The following is an 18,897-nucleotide window of genomic DNA, read 5'->3' on the forward strand; positions in this document are numbered from 1 at the left end:
AGGACTTGTGTGAAAATCTGATGTTATAGGTCATATTTATGCAGAAACAGAAAACACTATAGGGTTCACAAACTTTCAAGCACCATTATATATAAAAACATTTGTAATATCCAGTTGTTTGGTTATTAACAGCACATGTACACTCCTGCCTCATTCTCTTCATTGCTATTTCATCTAGCCTACTGTTACGGTGTTCCTCCCATTGCTACAGATGGGCAATAACCGTCTGGAACACCCCTCTAAGCCGTATGTATCGCTTCAAGTCCTGCCATGCATGACAGAATGAAGAGCTAGGAGGCGTAGTGCAACAGCAAGCCATCAGTGTGCTTTACTGCCCTGCGGCTATTGTGGGTACAACTCTTTATACCCACTGTAATTGCATTTTAACTGCATTTCCATAAGCAATAAGCCATTCAGTTAGTACTCTACCTCCACCCAAGTGTCTCTCTTAGTGCTGCTGCTGTCTCATGGGGAAACAATTCCCTTTAGGTCCGTAAGACAGGAAGACTATTTCTATCATCTTGTAATGATGGCAGGTTTTTTTCCCCCTTCCATCAGTGGTGGTATTGTATTCTACAGTATAAATCTGTGGGAAGTGGAGCAGAAATAACAAGGAAACCTGTGGATCGTTTGGAAAGTCACAGGTAACAGAATGGAGACATCAGACTTAATAGACTTTGGCTCAAAAATAAACAGTTGAACTGAAACACAAACAGCCACTTGACAACACAGCATGACTGACGAACAAAAATAGAAACGTTTTTCTCCTTAGTGCTCTCTGAATGCACTAAACAAACACCATCCCATTTAGTTCTTTTTATTTCATAGTGACCATGAAAGTTCATAAGGTTTAATGATGGGTTAATGAGATGCACTGTGAAACGGATCAGCTTTAACTTGCTGGTGGACCGATCAGGGATTGGTTAAACTGTAATGAGCTCCGTCACACAGCCAGGTCTGCGAAGTTATTACACCATCCAGTGAATCCTGTCGTCATATCATTTGTGCCCTGTCACAAACCGCCACCATAGGCTTCTGCATGTTCGATTAACCAACCCTACCATGCAAGAAATGAGCTTTTGCTGCTCAGGATTAATGTGTTTAGTGACGAGTCAGATGAAATGTAAAGTATTAAACACAGGCATGTACAATCTGGATAAACATTCACACTTACAACTAAACCGCTTTGCAAGGGTGATTATTTGTACCTTCCCAGGGTCAATGCTTTAATTCTTCCCCCATATACCGTCATGTTTTTATTACGTCTTCTGCAAATCGGACTGCTGACAAGAAAGCATGTATCGACTACGCCAATTGAGCGGCCACATGCAGCAGAAGGAAAGGTGGATATGACTGCAGCAGATTTGGAACACAATCATCATTGGCTGAAAGCCTAGTGTAGTTAAGGCCATCTTGATTTTTCTGGTCAATTTCCTTTAAACTACAGGGTTATATTCGCGATCTAGTGGGCATGCTAACTAGCTGGCTTCTTAACAAGGTAGCATAATAGAGTAATGAAAACCTGTAAACATCAACTGTAGTGTGTAAATTGATTAGCTGGTTAAATTTAAACCTAGAAGATCAAGCACTTTTATTGTTTTTAAAAAGGAAAATCATAATATCGCAGTGTCTCTGGGTCAGGTGTGCTCCTGAAGTCTATACTTTTCTAAAAATCCTCTGGGCCTGCAAGAGCATATGTAACAAACTTTATTTGAACTAATAAAGTACTGATAAAATGCTAGAAATGGCAGTTTAACAATAGAGGGGAAAAAAGCAATTGATGTAACGTTTAACCACCAGGGCTAGTCGGTACTGATGTGCTAGCTAGTTTAAGCGGGACCTCTTTTCAAGAAAAGAAAAAAAAAAAAAAGCATAAAGGCTTTATTTTTTTTCTTATTTACTGGTAACAAATGGCTTAAAGTGGATTATATTTCACTTTTGTTGCACCACCACAACCAACAACTTTGAGGAAAAAATACATATGGCTGGGGCTGAATTCTTTCAAGCCCAGACTCTAGATTCACATCAGTGACAATCAGGTTTTAGCCTTCATTAAAAGAACCAGACCCCAGCCACTGGAGGGATGCGAGTGTCAGTGCCAGTCCCAAGCCTGAAAATGGGGAGGGTTGCGCCAGGAAGGGTATCTGTTGTAAAAGAATCAAATGCGGACGGGTGATCTGGGAGCAAACAGGAGTCTACCATATTGTACCTGTCTCACTCTAAACCTAACCTTAGTCAAAAGACCTTTCGTTCCACCCAGAGACACTGAGATTTTAGGTTTGAATAGAATCTACTTGGACTGCTCTAAGCTCTAAGTCTTTAAGCCACTCAGCGCTGTTCCCAGGGCAGTTCTGATAAACTGGTGTATTATTGCTGCACAGTGGGACCATTCAACGAAACAGGTCTCAGGACAGGTTGGATAAAGTGAAGCACTAGAGTCACACAGCTGTATGCCATCTTTGAGATCACTCACACACACGCACACTTGCGCTGTGGACTCATTCTTTATCTGATCTAGACTACTCGAGCAGCCAGACTACTTGAACTTGTGCAGACTCTGAGCTGAATCCCATACACACCCAACAAATCTCTGAATCATTTGATTCAGTTTATTGTGTTGGTTCCAGTGGAACCAACTGTTCTTGCTGATTTTGTATTTTTCATAAGGCAGATCACTTTATGCACATATTTAACTGAACAGTCTAAACAGCATTCTATATTAATTCCTTCAGCGATTAGCCTTGAAGTTCTGAAAAAATTTGTTGGTATGCTGCCAAAACTGGTTACTGAATTTGCAGATTTGGACAGAATGCAGTCTTGTTTGGGGAGAAAAGCACATAAAGAAGTCTCTTGCTGCATCTTTTGCTAAACAGCAGCTTGACAGAGAAGGCTATTAGCATGCAGGCTTTGAACTAGCAGACCCCTACTGATAAACACTGGGCCATCTGCAGAGAGATGAACTCTGGGTCTTTCTATTATAAGAGAGGGATGAGGCCAGATTATGTAAAACCTTATTATATAAAGTTAGTTATCATCAGTCATGAATGCACTCTTAACCATGCTCTCTCGTGTATTTTTTGTGCGCATCACTCATCTTGGCTATATGAACGTTATTTTTTACCAAGGTACTGAAAGAATGACACGTCGTTCTGTTTTGCCCTGTGGACGATAATAGCTGACTGGGTGACTGACATTTTGAGAAATGCAACATTTTGGTACAACTGTCTGCACGCAGTAATAGAATTCCAAGCGCAAAACTCGAAGACAATTCACAAATTTATTCAATATACTCCCTCAAGATAATTTTCTGCTGAAGTCGTTCGTCTCCATACTTCTGCAGTTCATGGCTGTAACTGGATCTAGTCTGTGGCTTCGGGCACAATAGGCGAGTCTGCTACAGAGCCAGGCTGTGAGGGGCTTCTGAAACTATAGCATAACTGATGATAAACCAAAACTGATCATCTATTGGCTCGGTCTTTTAATGGATTTCACCTCCTTGTGAAATGTTTACCTCCCTTTGTAAAATACTGTCACTTGTTTAAAGGAGGTCTGCTTTCTAACCATCGGCTGTGGAATATGATTTTGTCCTTCAGCTTGCAAATGGCTTTTTTTTTGTGGTGGTCTGCTGGATATTTTCCCCTGTGTAACTGGACAGGAGCCATGGATATATTGAGGGAGGTGTATTACTCGGTGACCGCAAACTGTTGACTCAAATTACGCTCAGCACGCTATTGCGCAAGTGCTCTACTGCCACCAAAAGGATACAGTGTGCTACTACATTGCTGCTAGAAATTGGTGCATTTCTGAATTTTTCCTTTTGACCTTCTGTAGATCAGATGTAGTGGCTATCATAGCCGAGCAGTGGCACACCATTGACAACCGGGTCTCTCACCAAATCAGATCAACACCAAAGCGGTGTATTAGAGCCACACAGCAGTGTGCCACCTCCAAAAACTCATACACACTTCCTTATCATCATCACTGATCGATAACATTTTATATTCTTCAAAGTATATTACTCAATAGCCACTCATTCTTAGCTTTTCAAAAGGATACATCTTAAGCTGGTTTTAGGCGGTCAGATCTGACATGTTCTCCATGAAGATCCTCGGACAATAGAACTATGATTAAACAAAAATGAGTACATTCTGCCTGCATCGTCAGTCTGCGCAATCTGGGCTTTGTGCAGAAAATGGACTCGCCTAAACAAAAACAGTATTCAAAGTGAGCTTGAGGTAATAAGGATAAATGAAACATGCTAATGGAAAGAAAATTTCCCATTTAGAAGTCCCATTAGTTTGCTTCATCCCATGCGGTCCGCCTGTTTGTGGCGTTTAGACGAGTGTCATGGCAGCGCTCACACTGAGATTTGAATAAAACATTTGTGATAATGCCAGAACATTGTCTCGCATTGCAATGTCAATAAATCTGCCACTGCTGAGAACATCACCCTGTGTGTTCTACAATCACCAGACTTAACTCATGACCAGAGAAGTCTTTTACTGAAAACATGCACTGCAACGCATCACACAGTCTCAAAACCAGCTTGTCAGTTTGTTAGTAATTCCCCATGAATGTCTATTTCCTCGAATAGACTACGAGTATGCAAACACAACTGGTTACATAATTTAGAGATTTGGGTTGCTCTTCCCTGGCAAGAATGGTGCATAAATAAATCTTTCATTGTATCTCTTAATAACTGGTGGCTTGAATGAAGAGGCTGTGATGTCAGTAACAGCCAGGCATTGAAGTAAAACATACGGCATGCCATCTGCAGACAGCATTAAAGAGGAGACACTGTTTATGTACAATCTAATTTTGTCAAGTGGATTACTGTGAACGATGAGAACGAAATAAAGTAATCTCACTGGACTGATTAAACTAAAATACTGCATCACTTTTTGTCTTAAGACCAACTGTCTAAAAACCTAACTCCTTTCCTCTCTCTCTCTCTCTCTCTCTCTCTCTCTCTCTCCAGTGTTCATCATGGCATCCGGTTTGCTGGTTTATCCCTTTGGCCTAAACTCCAGTTTGGTCAAGTCCTTCTGCGGAAATTCGGACATCTACTACGCCGGCGAGTGCCAGATAGGCTGGGGCTACATGTTGGCCATCGTGGGTGTCATGCTCACCCTCTTTTTACCCTTTTTTGCAAAGTATGCCCCAAAAGAGCAGCTCCTGCCCACTCCACTGCCCACACTTTTATAACCCCCCTGTCATGCCCATCGTATCTTCTCTGAGCTGTTAAGATCTGTATTGCCCTGTTCTTCTTCTTGGTCAACAATCATAATGTTGCCACTTTGGAATAAGTGTGCCTGGAGGAGCCATTGTGTTCATTGTGTGATGTGCTGCATCGTCTTCCTTCATCTGATCAGCTACTTCCTTTCATTGGCATCCCTCGTGGTGGAAACTGTTTTCTGAAACTTCTTTTTTTTTTTTTTTTTTGGAAATGCACATTCCTGGGAACCCCCTTTTCTTTCTCCTCCTTTTCGCACTACAAACTAATTTATACTTTTAAAAATCACATGAAATGAAATGCAATTAATGCATCATCACTAAAATCTTTGGAAAGGCAACACCAAAACAGCAGATGAAACTATGCGAATGGTAAATCGAACATTCTAGTTCTACCTAATACGCATCTGGACGCAAGGACAAGGAGAACTTTTCTCAAAAACATCAGGGATTATCGAGAGGAAAGCAAGGATCTCAGAAATCTTTCATGCAACATCAAATAATATTCAACTATCCAAGACCAATTACAAAGGAGGGTAAGAAAATTCTGTTCCTGGATCCACTGGCTATGAATGTTTTCTTCTTCACTATGGATCAGGCTTTTGAGGAAATAAAATGGATTCATGATCCTGATGAAAATCTGAAAGGGTTTGGAAAAATCTGCCATATATTTATCCAGTAACAACCAACACTGTGGCTAACAGGCTAGGAGAACAGAAAAACATTTCTTTAAAAAATTATTACACAAACTGGCGTTTTTATATGTATTTTGCTTTAGGCTGGGCTGTGACTAGTCAGTGGACGTCCAAACAGCACAGCAGTGAGAAAATAGTAGATGAGGCTCGTGACCACAAAAAAAAAAAAAAGCCAACAAAAGCACTGACATTTTCACCACTAAACTTGTGTTGTCATTTTAAATGACCTGAAAACTAAAACCCTGAAAACCTGCGTGTTTCTCTCAGTTTGCCCTCGCTTCCTATCAGTTTTAATAGGAATATTAAAAGGCCAAGTCATAACATCTGTTTTTGTACCTTTCACTAAATTGAATATTCAGGATTCTACAAGATTAGGAGAAAGGCAAAGAAAAAAAAGCTATGTAATTACCAAGATACACCGATGGAAAAAAATAATAAATGCAACACTATTTTATTAGTTATACAGAAAGCTGCCAGTTATTAAAACCCAGTACCCAGTGAACGTTAGTTCAGAAAGCTATTGTTTTTTTTAGTAGAAGAAAAAAAAAAGTCTTAAGGAGGTCTCTATTGCATAAAGCATTGAAAATCTTGAAAATGAAGTGTACGGACAAGAGGATGATTAGTCTAAGCAACACTACTCTGTCTTGGCTGTTGAGACCCTTTTAACGCTCTGGCAGGACGGCCGAGGATCTGGTTCATAAATTTGGACTCCCTCTCTTGACCCTATCACTTCAGGGAGCTCCTCTGGGACGTTGTGAATCACGACATCGGACACTTGTAAGATCCTTGTGCAGGAATTGGAGAAAATCTCACTACTACTTTGGCTCTCTGAAGTGAACTGGAGGTCTAGACCAATTTAGGCTCTAAAGTTACTAAAACACTAAGGCGTCCATCAGTGTTGCATTTCTTTTGTTTTTCCATTAGTGCACACAAAGTCATCACAGAGATACTCCTAAAAATTTAAAAGACAACAAAACAAAAGACCTTTTTCTGCCCTAACCAACGTGTGCCTTTTTAAAAAAAACAAAAAAAAACAAAAACAAAAAACCACGATTAAGACGACTTCAATACCTTTGATCAGGTTACCTCTGCTGAAACTCTAGTTTTGTAAATGCTTCCTAGTTTTTTGGTTCCTCCCCCTGTGCTGTGCATTTCTGTGAATGTCTTGATTTGCTATGAATGCAACGGGGATTGTGTCAGTTGTAAGTTGTCCAGACGGTAACTCTAGCAAATTCACATGAAGCTGTACAAATAGAATTTCTAAGGGACAATAATACAGGACAAAATAAGGAGCATATAAATAGGAAAACGAATGGGAATGAATGAGGGATTAAAACAGTAGAGCACTAGTGTCAAGACTCATTAGCCAGACACTCAATTATTATTTGACAAAAATGAGACGATAACAATAAGCAATACAGCACAAAACTGAGATGCTCATCAACCTGAACTTGGCCCTCATATGTGTTTCCTCTTGGTACCTTTTTGTGTGATATGTTTTCAGAATTGCTAAATGAATATATTCGGTCTTCGGCTAAGACTTTCTACTTTCCATTTATTAACGCGTTTAAACATGCAATGGAATTTGGCTACAAACAAAGCCAGCTGAACAAATTCTATCCCAAACTGTGAGCAAGTGTAATTACACTTTAAAGATTTGATTTTTGTTTGTTTGTTTAAATAGCATAAAACACTGACTAGTCTTACCGGCGTACACTGCGTGATAAGCACCAATGAGGATAATGAGATGTATGTGCTGATGCAGACGTTCCCAAAACGCACTCGGATGACGCTGTTATTGTAATAATGTTCGGTACAGTGACTCCTTTTGTCTGTAATAACGTGTGTGAGATCTGAACTCTGACTCTGTTGTATTTTAGTTTTCCATTATGTGGTTTTGGCTGTAAATAATTATGTAAAATGTCTGTTCATGCTTAAAAAAAAAAAAAAGAAAGAAAGAAAGAAAGAAAAAAAAGAAGAAAAAAGGTCGATCCCCTTTTGGAAGATCTATTTTGAGATATTACCTCATAATTGTGTTTGTTTATCCTCTGACCCTTAACAAGACTTGCTGTTGTGTGTTTTTCTCTTTGTAATAAAATGTTTCATTAACAAAGAAAACTGACTTTTTTGTGTTCTGAACTTCATTAATAGTCTTAAGCATATACAAGTGTTGAACTGAAGAAAAAAAAAAAGAGTCACTTGTTAAATGGTTAAACTGATTCATGAGCAACGCTTGGTACAATTATGGTTCATCTCTGAACTTCAACGAAATTAAAACACACCTTTCAATCTATAAAACTTTCCTGCTGTGTCCGTTCACATCACATTTCCGAAAATGCCCGGACCTCGTTTCTCATCTCGGCGTCTGATGCTTTCACAGCCTCTTGAGCATTTCTCTGCTCTGACAGGGAGGCGGCCCGCACTGACACGCAGGTGAAAAGGTTTTTCTGTCTGTCGTAATTCCCCACACAGCGATGCACCTGACCCCGGATCAGCCTCGGCAGCACCTGATCCTTCAAATCATAAACAAAAACAACAGATATACGCCTAAGAATTATGGATAGGGATACTAAATTAGCTAATTCGTCTGTGAATCCAGCTAAGAAACGTTCTCCACAATATCCATTTGCTGTGTAGTTAAAATACAACTGTGCCTATTCCACATTGATTTATTGCAGCCCTCGGCAGAGGAAGAAATCTAAAAAGCATTCTGTAAAAAAAGAAAAGAAAAAAAAAAAGAGCAGACACAATAAGGGTAAACACAATTGAAGTAGTTCAACCTTGATCATATACTCCATCTAGAACATCATTTAGAACAGTGGCTCCTGACCCAGTCCTCTCAGACTCTCTGTCATTACGAATATGATTTATATTCTCTACAGCACAGCTGAAGTGATATGGACCGCAGTAGGAAAGTGGATGTGGGTGTTCTGCACCTGAAGATACTGTACTCACATTTTCATAATACACACATGGCACGGCATCTTTTCCATCCCTCATTAGGAAGTTCTTGGCACCAAATTTTCCTATTGTGACTGCAGAATCTAGAGTGGCTGGAGCAAAATGGGTAAAGTGACAAAAGGAACATTTTGGCCATGTCCAAAAAAAAAAAACGACACCACCATCACAATACTGTTATGTTATATTGCCAGATTGATAGTGAGAACATGGTAGACTACTCACCAAAAATCTCAAACATCATAGGAACTTTGTCCTTGAACTGGCTCCAGTGCTTCATGCCCTCTACAACGGCGGTGAGGATTCGCAGAGATTTCTTTGCTGGTGCTTTTTCCTGTAACATGGATTTCTATAATTGGTGAAAATGGGACAGTGTTATTTAGAACATCTAAGGCTTTCTTTTTTTTTTTGTGGAACAGAGTGACGAGCAACATGAGGAAAATAGTACTTTGTGGCTGCTACTTAATAATTAGTGGTAGTGCTAATCAATTAAATCGATAACACTCGAGTTACTGATTCCAAGACAATGATTTGCTTTGGGCAAACACATCACGTCAAAAATTAACTGAGCATTTGATCGTTCCGGTTAGTGAGTCAGCCAGTAGATATTAATTAATAAATCAATGGACGAATCAATTAGTTACAGTCCTAATCAGCTATAAAAAATTAAGAAATAAATATTGTGTGTCTACATTGCCTTAAATGGCTTAATTGATATAGTTTTTAGCTTTTTTTGGGCTGTATGATGCAAGTAGCAGGCAAATAAATTTTTCTCAGATTTCACTCACTCACTAGTTACATTCCTTCATTTTTATTTTAAAATAGCTTGACTAACATGGCGTTCCACTGATTTGGTTTAGAAATTACCTGCTGCTGTATACTGCGCTCACTTCCTAAAGTACCAAAAGTGTCCTCAACCCACGTTCCCCCTCCAAGTCCACCAGATTTGATCTTCCACTGGGAGCCCTGACTCTGAGCTGCAGGTCTCCGAGTGTGTGCTGTGAGATCTGAAGGTGTGAAGGAGCCTCTGGGTGGATTGATGTTTCGGCTAAATGACTGCTGCTTCATGGGTTGCTTGGCAGTCAGAGTTTTATTCTGGATTTGAGTGGGTGCCCTCACACTTGGAAATCCACCTTGCTTGAAGCCTGGGGTGGTTGCCATGGAGTCCTGTCTGCCTGCAGGTCTCTGTGGCCCTGTCTGGGACCTGGATAAAAATGAAAGAAAAAAAAAAAAAAAAAAAAACATGTTCAGACTAATTTTTTTAAGACCATTAAACAGAACAATTCTGTTAATGTACCAAGTATAGGTGCACTTCTGTTGGTGAGGTATAGGTGTGTATCCTCTTCCTGTTGAAGCAGGTGAAGCACTGGACCACACTTTGCTTTGTTGAGGTGGTGGGGTGGCTTGCTGGTTCCACTGACTTCTCTGAGCCAGCGGTGCTCGATTTGGTGACGGCTGAGCATTCCCGATGTCTGTTAAAACAGCATGACGTTGTAGGAGATCCTACTTTTCCCTGAAAATTGTTTATTAAAATACAGAGACAAAGTTTTTGATCAGTGACGGTGCTCAGCGGCGCACAGACTTACTGGATGGATAGACGGATGAAGTGAAGCTCAGCATGTCTCTGTTCTCGTATCCAGAGAACATTTCACTCTCAGAGGGATTGGACGTCAGTGGCAATCTGCTCCGCTTCTTTTGGTTAAACAGTGGAACAGACAGACAGCCTGTACCAAAAAAAAAAAAGTGAAATGTGAAAGCTGTCAATGTAATTTGAATGTTGCAAGGAAGATAACAGGAAATGAATCATACTGCAAACCTCAAAAACAAATCTGATTTTGTAAAGGCTGATTCATAATCTTTATAATGTGTATGCATGTGTATCCTGTGGTCATTTGGTATGTGTGCACATCCTCAGTAATTAGCATCATGCGTTCGCATGGCACAATACCAACTAATGGAGGCAGTACAGCATTGGGACCATAGACTGTTTAAAAAATAAAAATAAAAAATTTTTTTAAAAAGTGAAGCTGCCAATGTCCCAATATGGCGCTGACATCTTGGAGCCCGTAGTGGGCGTGAAGTAGAGCCATGGTATCAAGGTCCCGCCCACAATCCCGCAGAATCAATCGCAAGCACAAGCCCCTGAACATTTTCAACTCGTTATGTCAGTGTGAAATAAAGTTATGGAAATGTAGAAATTAAAGTTAAAGGTCCAATCTACTCCCTCGAAGATTCTGAAAAAAGTCCGCCCGTGCCTAAGTGACTACTTCGCTCAGAGAAGCTGTCAATCATGATGTCACACCCCTGTTTTTATAGCATCAAATAACTAATATCAAACTTATTTTAAAAATGATCACTTACATCAGCGTTATAAAAACTACCTAAAATGACAGAAAGCATGTTTGGAAAAAAATTTATTGGAAGTGTAATTTGATTGTTCACTTTGTCTCACATCCCATTAGATTACATGGAGAGGGTGGGGTTTATGACCTATACTGCATCCAGCCACCTGGGGGAGATCGAAACGTTTCGGCTTCACTTTTCAGGATTTGTACAGAACTTTATTGGGACAATATGTTTCCCAATTTAAATTTTTTAAAAACTAATATCCTGTCTCAAACTGCATACTTAGGAAAACTCAATAACGATCTAGAGTAGTACATATTACAGTTAGTTTGTAAATTTAACAACCTCTCCTACCGAATGGTTTGTTTTAAGTACCAGTCTTCTAGATAAGTAAATATTGTTGAAAGAATGGTGAGGTTTCGATTTGAGACAGATCATAATCATGTTGACTGCAGAAAGTTTTAAAGTGAAACGAAGCTCGTCGGTCTGTTTAATGTGGCTGCGCATGAAATCGCGAAATATTACAGTTTGACTTGCAAACCAGGTGGACAGATATTTTGGCCCTGAAGTGGCATCCAATGCTGCTTTTAATCCTTATTAATGTACAAAAGACACAAGTGAGTACGTGAACAATGTCACTTGTGTATCAGCTGTCACTAAAATCAATAATAATAATTAATTAACAAATAAGTCATTCCACAGTAACTGTACTCAAACAGAAAACACATTACTCAAATTAACTTCAACACATGAACTAAACGCTGAAGATTAAAGTAAGATTTCTTAACTTACTGAATATTATTAATTCATATTAACATTGACTGAATTCTAAAAACCCTCCTCTGAGGCTTCACATTCACTTACCACAAACAAAAGCATTTCTACTTCATCATTGAATATAAAACTGGTAATATATAGGCCTAATATAAAACATAAAAGGCCTAATTTGATGATATTAACTCATTAACATTAACTGGATATGAAATATACTACTCTACAAATATATTTTTCTGTGCAATATATACTTTTTAGTCAATTCATCTTCATTTAAATCATGACCCAAAACTGTACACGGGTCCACAATGAAGACGAACTGTATATGTGCTGTGGCGTGGCCACGTGTGCCGTTAATCGATCCATGTTCTATAACATGTATAACGGGAACATGAAAGGAATATTCTAAAAGCAACTCATGTAAACACCTTAATCACAATATCATCTTATTAAGGATAAGGTTAATGATTAGATTACTGCTGTCCATGTAAACGTAGCGCTTGTCTATTATTGTAACCTTATCGGAGTGAAGTGCGCATGCGCGTAATGTATCCGTATGGACAGGGCAGAAAGCCACTATCCTGTAACAGTATCAAAACAGCTCATTATTATTAACAAAAAAATGTCGATAGTAGATGCAAAGCCATTAAATAAACAACTAATGTGGATTTTAAATGAATATTGTACAGTACCTGCCGTTGGTCTTGGTTGATTTTCGTTCCTCCTCATGACAGGAATGTGTGTGTAGCTTCTTCTGTCAGATGGTAATGTTCCAGTCGTTTTTAGAGGTCAACAAAAGCAATAACCTATAACACAAGTACTAAAATCAATATTTAGATCAGTGTGATTAAAATATTCTACGTTACAAAGCACCAATGTTTGATATAAACTCTTAACTTTACTTATGAGACGCCAGCTCACATCAGCTATGCTACAAACTGAATAATTATGCTAGCGTTTGCATTTAGCTAGCAGTATCATATGGAAGTGGTACATTTGCGCCTTCTGTTTGCCTTAAAAAAATACATGTTGAATGTTCTACAATGAGTTTCAACAACACACCGTATGTCCTAGGAGAAATGAACGCGGATACACATTAAACCGCAAAGAACCGTTTAAATGTTTTATTAGCTCCGACTAGCTAGCTGCACCGTCCGCCATTTTATTCACAAGAGCGCGCGTGAAGAAGGTGCGCGAGGAAGACGGAAGCGTCATTGTGTGCGCGGGAAACCGAGTACAGTACATTACCACACTATTAGAATGAAAAAGTACTACTCCTGTCTATGGTGTAATTTATTATTACACCCTATTCAGTGGTGTAGCATGTGGTTTTATAGTAATTAGCTGTATGAAAATCTTTCTATAATATTGATACAGTGAGTGTAATCAGTCTGCATGGTTGCTACATATTGTGAGGTTTTTTTCCTTCTGCCTTTTATATGTATTTATTTATTCATTTTCATATGATTCATTTACATGTGATTCATTCACATGTAATTCATTTACATGTGATTCATTTACTGATTTGCTTCTTTTTAAATCCAGTTTCAGACCGTGATATTACAAAGGTCTTTCCAGATTATTACTTGCCACACTGTATGAGATAACCCCAATAAAATTGCCTGAATTCTATAATATAATTTGTTCACCATGTTAGGTTTAAATCCTCTAAAAACAGATTCGCAATTGAATAACATTACTCTGTTCCAATTCACATCTTTCAAAGCATTGGCATGTTTTGTTTACTTTCACAATTCCCACTACTGTATTTGAGCTAATTCTTGAGTTTTACCTCATCCTATGCTGTCTTGTAATTATTATATTTTAGATGAGCATAGTAATAAATTCATTCACAGTTTTTTTCTTGTTATACTAACAAAGGGAAACAAAATTTAAAAATACAAACACCGACCCCAACCCCCATTTGAGTGGGAAGTGTCTGCAAATCCATAAAATATGCAATACCATAGGGATATAAATAGCCAATTAGAGCTGAAGTGGAACCTCCCCATCCCCTTCCCCCAAACAACATTGTGAAGTTTTTATACGTTAAATACAAGACATGGATATTTGAGAAAGAGCTAATTCAAGAAATTTTAACCAACTACTTACCATATTAACTAACTCATTTATTCATTTTCAGTAACCATTCTATCCTAGTTAGAGTTGCAGTAGATCCAGAGACTACCCCGGGAATACTGGATGCAAAGCAGGAATACATTATTTGCATCACATGCACACATTCACACCGATTTATCTTAGCCAGTCCACCTGCTGGCCTGTTTTCAGGAGATGAGAAGAACCCGGAGAACCCAGAGGAAACCCGGAGAAGCCCATGTGGACATAGAGAGAACATGCACAGAAACGCCATGGTACCAGGCCGCTGTATTCACTTTGCGGCACAATTTTTAACTGTCTGGTTACCAAAAGTGATAAACGTACAAGCACAAATCTTTAATCAAGTAAAATCGAAATGCTCCTCTAAATAAATACTCTGGTAAAAGTTAAAGCGCACCTTCAAATGCTTCAGTCAAATAGCAAAGTATCAATTTGATTAAATATACTTCAAGTATCCCTGCTGGGGGGAAAAACAATAGAAATCATCACAGAAATTCTAATGGTTTCCACTACAAATACCAATACAAACCATTACCATCACCATTATTGGTCCATAATGGTATCCACTAGACATACAGTAACATGCTACCAATAGAAGGCAACAATTTACCAGTGGAGACCCAAAGAGACCATTACAGTTTCCATTAAAACCAATACAATTCCCATTATAACCATTAAAATGAATTCAAATTCTATGAGAGTTTCTATTGTTGTTGTTTTTTTGCAGCAGGGATGATAGTAAAAACATAAGAAAGATGCAAAAAATGTAAAAGGTGTTGTGTGTCGAATCAAACAGATTTTAGTTACTGTTGGTAAATTAGTGCCTTTTTCAGCAATGAATGTAGGAAAACATTAGCTAAGCATGACTAACAACAGTTTTATTCCATATCTCTCAAATGTTAGCTAGCATACAGATGTGTGTGTGTGTAATATATTTAATCATCAACCAACACTCTTTAAACAATACATGATTTAATTTTATGGTTATTTTCTGAATAACAATGTTTGTTATTTTGGGTGAATTCTTTTGTGTCAGTTCTTATATATGAACATTCATTCACATTAAATTTAGTCTCTGCCAACATTGTGGGTCTCCACTGGCCGGTCAATGCGATAAACAAACTCTGCAGGTAGAAAGTATCCCAGGTATTCCACTGTGCTTGGTGTAGTGTCTATGTAGTAATGACCCCCTTCACCATGATGGCTGAAGCCATGGGTATGTTCCACTCTCAGATCCAAACCCTGTTTAGATGCAAATGGACAATAAGTAAGGAAAAGTGCTGTTACTGGAAAATAATCAATGATGCAGCGGTGTGAGGTGCCCCAATGCAACCCAAAGTTAATTATGTGCAGATAATAATGTTTTATTCCTTTTATAACACAGCAATTTGCCATCACTGGCAATACTTTTTATTAAATAAAAAATGAAAAGTCATACTTTTTGTCCGTATTCTGTTATGTTTAATGTTGTGGAACATTAACATATACCTGTGTTTTATCTTGCAGCCTGAACTACTATCAGAAATGCTATTATAGAAAACACCCTCTGACCAGTCTGAATAAAGCAATCAACAGTGCTGTGATATAACTGACAATAACATGTTACTGAAAAAATGTATCTTTTATAAATAATATCCAGAAATGTTATCTTATATTATCTTAAAGATACTTACTGGATCTTTGGACACCATGACAGACTGACAGATGAGAGGAGCGCTGACTTCAAAATGCTTCAGCCAGTTGTTTACATCTTCATTAGTATTCAAGGGGCATGAGGAAAACTCTCGTGGCTAAAATAAAAAAGATGGGTCATGTAACTTACAGTTTACCTTCAAGTATTGTTTTGTTTAATTTAAAGCTAAATGACAGTTTAGAAAAAGATAACGAAATTTAAGAAACTTCATTTTGGATTCTTTTTTTTTTTTATACCATGATGTGGATCTTGGCCTTCCCTTTCTGGATGATGAAAGTCCCTCCAAGTGCAATGCTTTTATCACCATAGTGTTCCGCCATTGTCTTCCTCATACAGCTAACGAGACTGTCCTCACCTGTCCTCCTGCTGGCTCTGACCTCCATGACCTGTGAGCAAGCATCTTTTCACCATTAGTTACTTATTCAGGTCAGTCACTTATATAGTTATATATAAGTTAAAGCTATAGTTATTCATTCATTCAGCAATCAAAGGTCAATTTATTTTCTGTGTGAATAACAGGTCAATTAATCCTATTTAATTAAAGCTCTAGGTATCATTTTCAAACTTACACATCAACCACATGCAGCAGTTTGTCATCCTTGCTAATGTTTGCCCATTAGCTATATTACGTAACAAGAATGCTGTCTAGAATTGCATTTGTTTTTCTTTAACATCTGGCTATGCCATCTGCTTCTGCCTTTCCTTATGATGTGCAATATGCTAACAGTAAGAAACCAAAATGCCTTTCTTTTTATTTAATATTCATCCAGTCACACTACGACACTTTGGAGTTCATTTCTGAGCAATGTTTTGTTGATTAGGATGCCCCTAGCCTTCACAAGCCAGAGGTAATCAACTGACTCCAGTCCTTACTCCATTTCATGCTCATGTACAAGCCGAGACTCAGAACCTCCAAGGTGTTGGTATAAAGTGTTTAGCCCTTGGTCACAAGATGTGTCCAAGACATTATTTGTTTATCCGAAATCTGTTTTTTTGGCTGTCTTTCCTTTTGTTTGTTTGGACTATTTGATTGATTGGTTGTTTTGGCTGTTTCATTGTTTGCTTGGTTGGTTTATTCATCTTCAGTCACCGCTTCATCCTGATCAGGGTGGTGATCAGGAGCCTATCCCACTGGGAACACTGGGTACGAGGTTGGAATACACCCTGGACAGAACTCCAGTACATTGCAGGGCACCATGGACATACACATATACATACTCTTTCACACCAATTTAGCATAACCAATTATCCTACCAGTTTGTTTTTGGGAGGTGGGAGGAAACCAGAAAACCCAAAAGAAACCCAAACAGATGCGAGGAGAACTTGTGAAACTTCACACAGACAGTAACCTGAGCTCAAGCTCAAACCAGGGATCCTAGAGCTGTGAGACAGCCACACTACCTGCTTTACCACCGTGCCATCCTTTTGTATTCATGTTGCATTCATAATTTTGTGTCAGTACCCTGTATATTTACCGAATAAAAAAAGTGTCAGATTCTGACTCTCACCTTCCCAGGCTGACCCTCACATGCGTACAGGTTTGCTAGAAGCCCAAAGTCACAGTCACAGAACCTGTCGCTGTATTTCTCCTGCAGGCATTTCCCATCTGCTGGATTGACGGAGGAGAAGTAGCTGGCATTGACAGCAGGTTTGCCTTCATGCTCCGTCAACACCAGAGGCATCAGCTTTGAAACATAACATATAGTAATGAGTAAGAGATCTATTCACTGAACAAAATGTTGTATATTCTACACCTGTATTGCTCTACGTAGCATTAAGTGGTTATATAAATAGTCATTACCTCTGCGTTCATTCCAATGGTCTTTGATGACACGGCACCAGCACCAAGAATAAATGCCCCAGGCAGCTCCAACTCCTTGGCTAGACTGTTCATGTTATAGACCTTGGATGATATAAATAATTTGTGTTTATTTATTGACCTCAAGTTATGCCATGACATGCAAACAGATCATTATTCAGGATTTAGGTCTACTTACCTTGTCCACTTGAACCAGTGGGATCAAGTAGGGGACACCGCCAACATCAGTAATGCGAGGGTTACCACATAGTCCTATTGAAGGAGAAAGAGAAAAACAGGAAAAGAACAGCATTTTATGAAAACTTTCCACTAAAATGACCACGCTCCTAAAGGGATCAGAAAAAAGCAAAACAAACAAAAACCCTAAACAGACGATCTTGAGCTCGGGTTACTGTCTACGCAAAGGTACTCTGCATGATCTCCTTGTGTCCACATGGGTTTCCCCTGGGTTCTCTGGTTTTCTTCTACCTCCCAAAAACATGCCCGTAGGTGTTTTTATCTATGTTAGACTGTGGATTTGTTAGGTGTGGATGTATATTTTGCATTTTTCTCTGCGATGGACCGGTGTCCCATCCAGGACATGTCCCCGCCTTACTCGCCATATTCCTCAAGTCACATGTTCAACAGGAAATTGCATCATAGAAATTTCCTAAAGATCACATGTAGATGAAAATGAAATTCTGCCAATGTTTTTTTCTTTCTTTTCAATGTTACTGTGATATTGACTGGTCAGCTGACTTTATAAGAGAACCCCTCTTAGACAAATTACAGATTCACATTTTGTAAGCGCATAAATTTTTGGAACCACTTTTTTAAGAAAGGACCTAGAACTTGACTCGGCTTGCTCAACTGGTTGTTTAACACACTGACTTCATACCTTTGACAGGAAACTTGAAGGGTTCCTGTGTGAGATCTGGACACTCACTCACACACACTTTTACCTCTTCAAAGTTCTTCCTCAGTCCCTTTTCCAGCACTGTTGCAAATCAGTAAAGACTCATTTAATGTCATCATCAGTAAATCAGCGTTCAGAATATCTCAGTATCAGAATCGCAGCATATTCATAAGACAAACACAAATGTCATGCTGTACTTTGATCTCTGCAGCAAAGCCAACGTTTACAAGCAGCGAAAAGAACAATGATCAACTTTTTAATCTGTTTTGGTGTAAACGCATAAAAAATCTCTCACCCTGACACAATTCCTCTAGATCAGGGACGTGTAACTGGAACTTTACAGTTTTACTGGCTGCCATCCTGTAGT

General features: G+C 38.8%; 3 protein-coding genes across 5 annotated transcripts in view; 1 reads left to right on the forward strand and 2 right to left on the reverse strand.

The window, feature by feature from the left end:
* LOC108260420 (LHFPL tetraspan subfamily member 7 protein) overlaps positions 1 to 8,297 on the forward strand; it is a 132,709-nt gene extending 124,412 nt beyond the window's left edge. Inside the window, exon 3 of the mRNA XM_017460707.3 lies at positions 4,979 to 8,297. Within this exon, the coding sequence (XP_017316196.1) occupies positions 4,979 to 5,205 (227 nt within the window). The 3' untranslated portion in view covers positions 5,206 to 8,297. The remainder of the gene's footprint in view (positions 1 to 4,978) is intronic.
* LOC108260419 (spermatogenesis-associated protein 22) lies at positions 8,200 to 13,231 on the reverse strand. 3 transcript variants are annotated; one of them, XM_017460705.3, is made up of 8 exons: positions 13,068 to 13,231; positions 12,698 to 12,811; positions 10,472 to 10,609; positions 10,198 to 10,357; positions 9,753 to 10,089; positions 9,111 to 9,234; positions 8,883 to 8,980; positions 8,200 to 8,440 (listed from the first exon to the last, which is right to left on the reverse strand). In XM_017460705.3, the coding sequence occupies exons 2-8, from the start codon at positions 12,732 to 12,734 to the stop codon at positions 8,249 to 8,251; spliced, it is 1,086 nt and encodes a 361-aa protein (XP_017316194.1). In that variant the 5' UTR covers positions 12,735 to 12,811; positions 13,068 to 13,231; the 3' UTR covers positions 8,200 to 8,248. The 3 variants fall into 3 exon arrangements, with proteins under 3 accessions (XP_017316194.1, XP_017316193.1, XP_017316192.1); XM_017460704.3 differs by having other exon boundaries at positions 9,111 to 9,219; positions 10,183 to 10,357; XM_017460703.3 differs by having other exon boundaries at positions 10,183 to 10,357; positions 13,068 to 13,229.
* A 1,847-nt stretch (positions 13,232 to 15,078) lies between these two features.
* On the reverse strand, positions 15,079 to 18,892 carry c28h11orf54 (chromosome 28 C11orf54 homolog; the record flags this gene model as incomplete). The annotated part of the gene is given in 8 exon segments (NM_001200619.1): positions 15,079 to 15,365; positions 15,797 to 15,913; positions 16,053 to 16,202; positions 17,325 to 17,501; positions 17,618 to 17,719; positions 17,814 to 17,887; positions 18,513 to 18,611; positions 18,826 to 18,892. Coding segments are annotated over 8 exon segments (957 nt in total). The 3' UTR covers positions 15,079 to 15,191.
* Between the last annotated feature and the right edge of the window lie 5 nt (positions 18,893 to 18,897).

The sequence above is a fragment of the Ictalurus punctatus genome, chromosome 28, assembly GCF_001660625.3.
Source record: "Ictalurus punctatus breed USDA103 chromosome 28, Coco_2.0, whole genome shotgun sequence".
NCBI classification, from domain to species: Eukaryota; Metazoa; Chordata; class Actinopteri; order Siluriformes; family Ictaluridae; genus Ictalurus; species Ictalurus punctatus.

Excerpts from the sequence above, each read along its gene's own strand:
- LOC108260419 (XM_017460703.3), bottom strand. The coding sequence starts at position 12,734 with ATGAGGAGGAACGAAAATCAACCAAGACCAACGGCAG. Across the intron at positions 9,235-9,752 it reads AGCGCAGTATACAGCAGCAG|AAATCCATGTTACAGGAAAA; the intron begins GTAATTTCTAAA and ends CACCAATTATAG. Across the intron at positions 8,441-8,882 it reads CATGTGTGTATTATGAAAAT|GATCAGGTGCTGCCGAGGCT; the intron begins GTGAGTACAGTA and ends TATGATTTGAAG.